Source organism: Vanacampus margaritifer, chromosome 20 (assembly GCF_051991255.1).
Source record: "Vanacampus margaritifer isolate UIUO_Vmar chromosome 20, RoL_Vmar_1.0, whole genome shotgun sequence".
Lineage (NCBI taxonomy): Eukaryota > Metazoa > Chordata > Actinopteri > Syngnathiformes > Syngnathidae > Vanacampus > Vanacampus margaritifer.
The window spans coordinates 15,427,367-15,437,498 of NC_135451.1; the positions used below are offsets into that span (position 1 = coordinate 15,427,367).

The 10,132-nt window shown below is 46.1% G+C and overlaps 2 protein-coding genes across 8 annotated transcripts; one reads left to right on the forward strand and one right to left on the reverse strand.

Moving 5' to 3' along the window:
* Positions 1–413: 413 nt before the first annotated feature.
* cyb5a (cytochrome b5 type A (microsomal)) lies at positions 414–3,008 on the reverse strand. Its single transcript, XM_077555043.1, has 5 exons — positions 2,866–3,008; positions 1,967–2,095; positions 1,839–1,868; positions 1,424–1,458; positions 414–1,354 (listed from the first exon to the last, which is right to left on the reverse strand). Exons 1-5 carry the CDS (start codon positions 2,983–2,985, stop codon positions 1,267–1,269), a joined length of 402 nt encoding a protein of 133 aa, XP_077411169.1. The 5' UTR covers positions 2,986–3,008; the 3' UTR covers positions 414–1,266.
* dipk1c (divergent protein kinase domain 1C) lies at positions 1,241–9,841 on the forward strand. 7 transcript variants are annotated; one of them, XM_077555033.1, is made up of 9 exons: positions 1,241–1,375; positions 3,724–5,746; positions 7,556–7,759; positions 7,836–7,892; positions 7,977–8,140; positions 8,214–8,511; positions 8,622–8,786; positions 8,928–9,002; positions 9,074–9,841. In XM_077555033.1, exons 2-9 carry the CDS (start codon positions 5,510–5,512, stop codon positions 9,254–9,256), a joined length of 1,383 nt encoding a protein of 460 aa, XP_077411159.1. In that variant the 5' UTR covers positions 1,241–1,375; positions 3,724–5,509; the 3' UTR covers positions 9,257–9,841. The 7 variants fall into 7 exon arrangements, 6 of the variants coding, with proteins under 6 accessions (XP_077411159.1, XP_077411161.1, XP_077411162.1 ...); XM_077555035.1 differs by lacking the exon at positions 1,241–1,375 and having other exon boundaries at positions 3,227–5,154; positions 5,539–5,746; XM_077555036.1 differs by lacking the exon at positions 1,241–1,375 and having other exon boundaries at positions 3,227–4,182; positions 5,539–5,746.
* The last annotated feature ends 291 nt before the right edge of the window (positions 9,842–10,132 follow it).

Genomic DNA, 10,132 nt, shown 5'->3' on the forward strand with positions numbered 1-10,132 from the left:
CACAACTCTCACACACTTGGACACTATAAGCACTTTTACCTGACAGCACAGAAAGTCACTCGACTTGATGAATATGACTTGAGTAAAAGTCAATTCGAAGCCTTTTTACATATATGAAACATGTTTAAAGATAATAGTGGGACGGAAGGTTTTTCTGGTTGATAAACGCCCAAAGACATTTAGTGTCGAAAAAATAATAATAAAAAAGATGCGCGAGATGTAGTGATATTGATTGACAGTTGAGCAGTCGGGTTTTAATTTGTAATTGAAGTTTGAATTTTAATTATCTAAAATATGCCTGTGATTAAAAAAAAAAGACATTCAAACTGTCAAAATAAATAATTTATAATAAAAAAAAATAAAAGTGTTTCAACCCCAGTGAGAGTAAAAAATCAGCAGATCACAGCATCGTATTTGGAAATCATTCATGTTTATTGTAAAACGGAAATATAGCTTGTTTCTTCTAAAAACATGTCAGGTGACGTCATCACGACGTCAATCAAATTGGACTACAACCCAAACGTCCACCTGTCAGTTTACGTAACGGCGCTTCTTGTGCGTCATTAGAAAGTCAACACTGACGTCACCACGCCAGCGTTTGTTCATTTTTACACCACATGGAGACGGGACACACAAAAAACAACACAAGACGACAAAAGATTACAAGGACGATTGTGCTGAAATGAAAGGGCGCCATCTGCTGGCAAGTCCAAGTCACTCAAAATCCAAACTTCACAGTGCTACTTGATTTACGAGTGTTTTCTCGAGTTACGAGCAATCAACGCAAGATGGCGTAATATTAATTTTATGTTGAACTCAAAATCTATAAAAAAAGTGTGGGGGGGAAGCCTAAATTGGTCAATTTGCATATTCAGAACGGCTGTTTTTGAATATTTGGTGCCAATTTTTCAAAGTTAAATTTGGGCCTTGGCTCAAAAAAAAAGAAAAAGACAATTGGTCAAAGCTTCAATAGAATTCCACTCGGAAGTCAAGCTAGTGCAATCAAAATCTTCATCGCCGTCAGGTAAAGGAAACTCCAAACGTTACAAAACCAAACGTGGAAAGCGTGGAAAAGAAACACGGCATCGTACTTAAGTGATGATTGTGCCTAAATGATTTGATTTCTTCTGATTCCAGCATTGATTGGCTCCAACGTCACGGCGGCCATGTTGGGAAAGAGGACACGCCTCCAAGCGTGACCTCCCAGACCATATGAAGAGCTGGTTCCGTCGCCGCCGTACGTGATGATGACATCACGCGATGACCTCACAGCTCGCTTTCGGACGTGTACATGCGATACATCAGCGTGACGATGGCCGCCGCCGCCACCGGAATCAACCAGTTTGGCCACCAGCTGCCAACAACAAGGTCACATGTGCGTAAGTGTGTGCGTGTGCGTGTGCGTGTGTGTGTGTGCACATACCTTGGCTCCTCCTCCAAAGTAGTCACCAGACTTTCCTGGAAAACAAACACAGATCATCATCATCATCACACAGAAATCAAATAAAGTGATACACACCCAAAAAGATTAGCAATTGCCGAGAGACGCCAGAAGGTGGCGACAGAGCACAATCATGAAACTCTCTACACACTTGATCAAGATGGCGTAAAGGCAATACTTTTCAAGAAAGTTTTACAAATACAAAAATGCTGAAAATTCTAAATGTTCGATTATTATTTTTTAACAGTATTAAGAATTTTGTGTGATAGTCTTAGCAGCCAGCCCAGTGCTTCTCAATATTTTTTTTTCATCATTAATAATTGTTGTAAGTACAACTCTCACAAAGAGAGCGCCGCTGCCACCTGCTGCAGTGGATGTGCAATTACACTAAACTTACCGAAGGCTTGGCCACTTTCTCTCTGTCGTCCTGCGCACACCCAAAATAAACAAACACACAAAAGGTGGCATCATATGAGTGTACTTGACACGTGTGTGTGGTCGGAGGCGTGCTCGGGTGCGGCGTACCGGGTGCAGCTCCCCGACGAGCATCTCCTGGGCGATAGCGCGCGCGTCGCTGGAATGTCCGATGTCCTCGAAGCTCTCTGTGGCGTCGCCGCCCGCGTGCTCCCTCAGGACTTCCTCGCCGCCTGGGTGCTGCCAACGCACACGCGTGGACCTTGAGCGCCTCGTAAAAACGCTCGCTTTGATAACGCTTGTCATAACACAAACGCACGCGCGTACTCAGGGATGAACGGCGATCGGTGGCGTGACCTCGGGTGACCCCGAGTGACAGAGGAGGCCAGATGATGACCTTGGGCGTGACCTTCAGCAAATTGCAAGACATAGCCGTACGCCGTCAAGCCGTAGAAAGTCAGCTTTTGTTGGCCATTTAATTGAATGAGGGCGAGTCTCGCGCACGTTCCTGACATTTTTGTGGATTAAAATCAATGCAATAAATCTGGTTCGGAAGCGCATGCATGGACAATTTAGTACAGAACAACAAATAAATAAACACAACAAGCACTGTTGTGTGTTGCAGCAAAAAAAAAAAAAAGTGAATTTAAGCCTTGTTTTATTTATTGCCAACTTTGATGTTGATGACTGTCAGTAAATTCTAATTAAAAATATTTTTGGATGGTTATTTTGCTTTTCTTTAAAAAAAAAAAAAATTTGGTTTTCACTGAACCCATAGTAATAATATTATTGTATTGTTAGCGAGAAATCGGTCGAGAGGATTGAGGAATTAAATTTTGTCTATAATTGTGTGCTGCAGTTGCAATTGTTGTGTTCTGTAAGTTGCGTAGTTGTTTGCATGTTGTAATTATTGTGTTTGTGTTTAAGTTGTAGTTGTGTAATTGTTTCTCTGCAATTGCTGTGGTTGCAATTATTGTGTTGCCCGTCTTGTTGCGTTGGCGCTTGCTCACCTCCTCGAGGAACCCAGTGACGTCATAGACCTTGTGGTGTATGACGATCCAAGTGGACTTGGCGGAGTTGTGCTTGCTGATGTCGTCGAGCGTGAAGTACTTGAGCTCTTCCGCCGCCATCTTGCGTCTTTGTGGTTGCCGGTGGCGGAAGCGCGCGTCAAACTTTGGCTTTGTGGATGTTTAACTGCTCCCAAACCGCGACATTGCACCTACTTTCTGCTCACAAACGCCGTACCGTAACACGCGAATTTATCTCACTTAACATCCGCTTGTACTTTCAAATTAAATTTCAATCTCGGAAATTTACTTTTGTTGGTTTAATTTTGAAAGAAGATGTCCGGTAAGGTTTTGTTTCGCTTCGTCGCTTCATAACACTTCAAACTTTAGCCCAATGTTTTTGACACCGCCTGTTCCGGAATTCCGGTGGTTCAGTTGGACGATGTCTATCTATCGGCTCTGTGATTGGACGGTAGTCTTGTCAATCATCGTGTTCTCAGGGCGGGACGAGGTGAAGGTTCGCGTGCGGAGAGCACATGAAAATCCACTTTTTTACCCACTTTTCTTTCTTTCTTAATCCTCCAGTTTGAACATTATTAAGAACAATTACATCACCTGAAATTGGATTAAAAAAATCAAGAGTCCAGGAAGGAAAACTTGTCACTTGTTGTCACTCATCAAAAGTATTTTTTTTCCTTTTCACTGTCAAGTATTAAACACGTAACAGCTTTATGATTTTATGAAGGTGATGATGATGTAATAGTTTGATAGCGTTAATGTTAGGGTTTGTAACATAATTTGCTACTCCCTCATTGTTCCACAGGGATTTGTAATCATCTAACTTGTCCACATTTCCAACAGGAAATAACTTCAAAATGGCCAGCTGACGATTAGCTGGACAAATGTTTGTGTTTACTGGTTTCCATATGTTTGCCATCACGCCTCCGCCGGATGAACATCTGCCGGCGCTGGACGCCACAAAGCAGCAAACAGCTCAGACGAGATCAAGTTGCTTGTGCGGACCACCACCGGCGAGTCAAACACGCCAACACGCATTCTTTTCTTTCTTTTTTTTTCTTTGCTCAAAGGAATAAGAAGAAAATCAGACAAGACCAATTGTTAGTGACAGCATCGGGACCAAAGTTGCAAAGCTAACGTGTTTGTGGCTAATTTCCACAGCTTGACTTGCTTTTGTGACGGATGGTGATGATGTCGCAAATGTTTCAGTGTCTACGTGGTGACAACATTAATCACTCGTTTCCACTCGTGCTTGTTCGGGTTCAGCTGGAGAAGTGGCAGACATTCCGGATTGGTCGCCAGGTAAGGTCAGGTGAACTGACCTTTTTTTTCTCAGCGCCTCCCTTCTATTAAAGGCGACGACTGCATGAGTCATTGAACAAACAAATGTTAAGTTAGCGTGTAGCCTATTAGCGGCCTCGGGCGTCTGCACTGTTTTTTTTTGCAACTCTCCAAAGGACAGTGCTGGGGGGTAATTTGTTGAGTGGGGGGGTTGAACCTCATCTTAGACTCGCTCGCTGCCATGGTAACGAGAGGAGGGGTGAGAGAGAGCGAGGAAGGAGGTACAGTAGCGTGTTATGAAAAGGAGGGGGGCTTTCCTTCCTCAAGACCACCACCACAACTCACACAGTTTAACCCCCCACCTGCCAAGCGGGGGCGTCACAGAGCAACAAAGAAGGCAAACAAAGTGCAGGAAGGACAAGGCGTGCCTGAGCATGCACACGCCAACATGCGCGTGCACGCACACTCGCAGGAAAGCCGGGCTGCAGCATTCCAAGGCAGCCTGACAGTCTGCACTGAGGGCAAAAGTCAAGGCTGACCTGCGGGAGCATCTTCAGACGTGCTAAGACAGCCGCAAGTTGTTGGGGTTGCGGAGGGGGCAGAACCACTGGGCGGTGTTCCTCAAATGTTCTCAGGGAATTTTGGACCTCAACGGGAAGCTGCTGCTCATTTCGCATGAAGCTGCCACAACTTTCCGGACCAGAACAACATGAGGAACGTCACAACTCCTCTTACATCCCATCGTGTTGTTCTCAACTTTTCCTGCTCCTCATTTGACTTGATGACAAGAGAGCTCGTCAGGACTTTTGGGGAATGTTGATGAAGGCGACGCTTCAGGTCACAGATCATCTCGGAAGCCTTGGGGGAGGTCACTCACGACTCACTGGATGGGCCAAACGCAACCCCTGGTTCTCGTTTGAAGAAAACGCGTCGTCCATCTTGACCTGATGACCAACGTCACGCCACGTGCAGATTTCACTTCCTTTTCCCAAAGTGAGTGCGGCCAGCGGTCGATGGTTCTAATTGTGGTCCATAACAGGCCTCTTGGACCTTGTGAGAAGACAAAAGCAGCGTGGGAAGTGTTGAACGTTTAAAGTCCAACCCATCGCACAATTTGATTTTACCACTTTTGGTGGACCAAGCTCTGCCGTAAATTTCAAAAGTTTGCCAGTAATAAAAAAAAAAGTGGTTTAATTACCAATAGATGCCACAAGATGGCAGCAAAGCACGCCAAAGCACGAAATGAAGCACCTCAAGTCACTTCAATGGAGTTCCTAGCTAGTTTCCCAAAGTCAATCTGAGATGTTTGCCTTTCAAATCGGTTTAAGAAGTCAACCGAGACTTGCGCATGTTCCCTGAACTCAAACCCTCATCCAGCTGTTGCAGAATCGGAAAAGCGTCATCGGGAGGCCGCAAACGGGCGTCGATGTTGGCCGTTCGCATCCGTTGCCGGCGCGTGACGTTGGCGCTGCTGCTGGCCTGGTCGGCGTCGTGGCTGCTGCTCGCTCTCCTGTTTCTGCTGCACGCCAACCTCCTGTCGGACGTGTGCACCGACGCCGCCAGCAAGGAGATCCTGCGCCGCCTGGTGAGTGCCGCTGATTTGCTGACGTCTCGAGGAAATCCTAAAGAAACAAAAAGATTAACGGCGAGATCCAAAGACAACACAGACGACGCTCACTCATCACAACTCTTTTCTTCTTTTCCTCGAAAAGTTTTCTCTGCTTTTTGGGGTGAAATTACAAAAGAATGGAAAAAGGTAGACGCAAACTTTTTTTTCTGGTGACAATTATAGTTTGGGAATTTTGATTTTACAGTAGTTAGTTTTTATTTCATTTTGAGTTTTTTTTTTATTTAGTTTTAATTCGTTTTCAGGGTGGTTCAGTTAGTTTTTTTAAATTAGTTTTACTTATTTAAAAATGCTTAGTTTTAGTTCGTTTCAGTTTCAGTTCATTAGTTTTCGTTTTTTATGTGTATTACATGTGTGCAATATTTAGTAAACATCATGGTAAAATGAAAAAAAAACAAAAAAAACATTTCTTACCTAGCATTGCATTTTGGCTGAGTTAAATGAAAAAGCAGGCAAGCCGAGTCATTGGAGCCAAAAGTCAAGCAGGCAAACTTGGCACCTAGGAATGGCGTCACCTGAATGTGCTTTTCAATTGGCTGCTGCTAGATGACATCACTTCTGTGCGACACACTTTCCCAAAGGCTCACGTATTACTTGTAATTACCAAAGACTAAAACAAAGGACATTTTCGTTAGAAGTTAGTTTTGTAAACATAAAATGTAGTTTCAGTTAGTTTTCGTTTTTTAAAAAGCATTTTCGTTTTTATTTTATTTTAACAAAATTGTTTTTTGGAATTTTAGTTTTGTTGTTGTTGTTTTTTTAAGTTAATACCCCCTCCCCCGCCCCCCCCCCCCCAAAAAACCCACACAAATCTTTTCAAACCATTTCTGTTTGACGTCATCTCTGAAATGTTCCCAAGTTGAATGTTTGTCATCAATGTAGCGTCTGTATTAGGATGTAAGGAAGTATTGGAGGCGGATGAAATATATATTTTTTTCCCCCTTTGAAGCGGTTTGGTGTATAAGATCTATTTAGGGTCGAATAGCAGCAGCTGCGTCTTCCTTTGCTGTGTCCTTGCGCGTCTCTGACATTCCAGACTATTTATGGCGCACGCTGCGTGCATTTAATGGCTTCCATCTTCAGGCCTCCCCATGATGGAGTGCGGCCGACCCCGGTCGGGACCACCGGGAAGCGCTCGGCGACCATCAGTCATCGCCGCGGACGCGATGGAACTGCGTCACGTGATGAATCCTGATTGGTGGATTGCTTGTTGGGTTTTCCGCAAATCACCTGCCGGGGCTTTCCACATTTTGCATTGACGCATGTTTGGGGCCACTTTGCTCATTGGCAACATTTCCTCCAGACATTCCTTGCTTGGAGCTGAACTCCGGGACCTTATATAGACTCAACTGGACTCCAGTGAAGCTGCAGAAGCTTTTTGAGATGGTCAATTTGGAACTTCACAGAAAGGTCAAATCCAGGGTTCACAAAGTAAAAACCTTGCCACAGTTTAGGTGCTTCTACTCAAATGACATCCAGGAATTTGTTTACCTGCCTGTACTTCCTGGACCTGAATTTGACACCCCTGGAGCTTCATTGCAAAGGCTCAAAATATTTATCCAGGGTTTTCGCCAGTGTTTTATAAGCGTGGCAGGCCGCTCGGCTTTTCTTCAATCGAGAGCTCTCAACCACACTTGACTTTCCCAATCTTGAGGCCATAACTTTTTCGACTCCTGCCGGCCGACCACGACTTTGACCGCGATCTGATCCCGATCTCGTCCAGGCTGCGCGTACGCCATGACTCTTATTGTGGTGTCTTTTGTTTAGTGCGGGGACTTTGCGGCGGGCTCGGCGGCGGGCGACATGTGCGCCGACCTGTGCGTGGGCGGCCTGGTGGAGTACAAGCGCTGTCTCTACTACCGCAGCGGCAAGAAGGTGATGGAGGTCCGCTGGAGGGGACAGACCGTCATCTTCAAGTCCAAGCTGGAGAACTTGTCCTCCTACCAGCCCCTCGGAGCTCTCGACTACCGGGTAGGTTCGAGAAGAAGAAGAAGAAGGAGGAAGCGGTCCATGGAGCTAAACGTGTCCATTTCTTGTCTCCTGGCAGCAGGATGCAGCAGAGGACTCGTCCCCTCTGGATGTTCTGGTCTCAGCCACGCTGGAGGTACGTGGACCGCAACGCACGCCGTCAGCTGATCCTGGATCAGATCCAGTATGAGCAGGTCAAATGTGTTGACTACACGGTCAGGTGCGAAATTGGCTGGGTCTGGCCGAGGACAAGGACGAGGACGAAGGAGAGGACGGAGCCAGTTTTCTAATCAAGCTTCAGTCCTCGGACAAGAAGGTTTACTCGAGAGCCGAGCTGACGTCCTTGTGGTCGCTGCTGCAGCAGGACGAGTACACCTTCCTCAGGTGCGCCGTGGCAAAGCCGCGTCCGACTGCCCCAGGTGACCTTTTGACCTTTCTGTTCTCATTCCTCGCCCAGAGTTCTGCAGGACCTGAGCGCGCACGTGTCCAAGGTGTTGGGCTCGTGCGGACACTTCTACGCCGTGGAGTCGCTGTCGGCGGGCCACGCGTGGGACCAGAACATCTTCTCCATGGACCAGGACCAGGCGGGAGGATTTGGGGTCGACGGGCCGGGCCGTCGGGGGGTCCGGCAGAAGGTTCACCGGATCGCGCTCAGCTTCCTGGACATGGTGCAGCACTTCGAGCGGGACTTCACGCATAAAGTTCATCTGTGTGACGTCAAGCCAGAGAACTTTGCCATCAGGAAGGATCTCACGGTTAGCATCTTTGGCATTCTTCTTCTTCTACTTCTTCCTTCTTTTCTTCCTCTTTCTTTTTCTCATGTTCTTCACCTTCTTCTAATTCTTCTTCTCCCACCTTTGGTCAGGTGGTGGCCATCGATGTGGACATGGCCTTCTTCCATCCCAAGATGGAGGACATCCTGGACCAGAAGTGCAGCAGCGACGACGACTGCAACTTCTTCGACTGCGTGTCGTCGTGCGACCTCGCTTCGCGACGCTGCCGCCGACAGCGCGCCAACACCAACCTGCAGGTTGCCGACCCATCAGTAATCAGTCGACACGTACAACCTGATCAGTCTTCCGAGTGTGAAAGGAAAACATTTTTCGGCTGCATGGATGGTTGAGCTAACAAAACCGACATCAGCAATATTGCGCTCGTTGTCGTTGATCAGGTGATTTGTGAGAAGATCTTCAGGTTGTGGTTTTCTCCCACGCTGCTCGGAGCCAAAGCGGGGCTCCCCCTACAGGTTGGTGTGCTTTTCCCTCCTCCTCTTTGTGGTCTTCTCGCTCGGCATCTTCTTCCTCATTGTTGGAGTAGGTGGAGCTGCAGAGGGCGGTGCAGGAATGCTCCGAGTCGGGCGGCGTGGACAAACGAGGACAAGGAGGAAGTCGGGATGTCCACCGGCGCCTGCTCGATATCCTGACTCGCCTCCTTCATGAGGGAGGAACATCAGATGAAGGACAGGAGGAGAATGAAGGCCACGTGGTGCTCAACTTCTAAGAAGAACTTCTGAATAATGCCTGAAAAACTTCAGAAGAAGTTGTAAAGAACTTCTAAAGGAGAAAGATGGTCATGACACTGATCCTGGAATTATGTTTACGTAGCGGTGGCCCTTCTGGTGGAAACAAGTGTGCATCAAGGCTGTCCATGACATGATGTCATGTGATCACATTCCAGGAAGTCAACCCTTGGCCTCCAAACACTTTGATGTTTGATGTGCTTGCAGGCGCGAGTTCCTTCTGCTTGAATCCCCGTCGAACTTCAAGAAGGATTTGCGTCATATATGATTAGAAATAAGAAAGATCATGTTATTATAATGTGTCTGTGTGAGAGCATGTTGTAAAACTTAATTACAGCACACGCATACTACATGTTGAGTGTTTATTTGCACCCGCTAAACTTAACATGTCTGCACTTGACCGTCCCGCCGAACTCAAAAAGTCTGCGAGAAAGAGACAGAGACAGTGATTGCAGCGCCCTCTTGCGGATAGTCATTGTCGACAAATGAGGTCATAGTTTGTGTGTCTACTTGAATTTTGGCTGGATGCACAGTCACTTTTTATGCAAGCAAACAATAAACAAAGGATGTCATGTTGTGTTTTACGCAGTAAGAGACAAAGCGCTTATGTGTTGTTCACAAAACAATTCAAAGTATATGTTTATAATTTAGTGATTTCCTGTGACATACAGTACGTAACGTAGTTCTGTTTTGTGGAAGTGGACGATGTAGAAGAGGATCCAGCGTTATTTAAAAATATATTTACGAAAAAAATTGAAATATAAAAGACGTTAGCTATGTAACATCATTATTGATAAGATTTGATTTCAGTTTTTGTATTAGGTCGGACATGTTTACGTGTGGCGACCATTTACCGC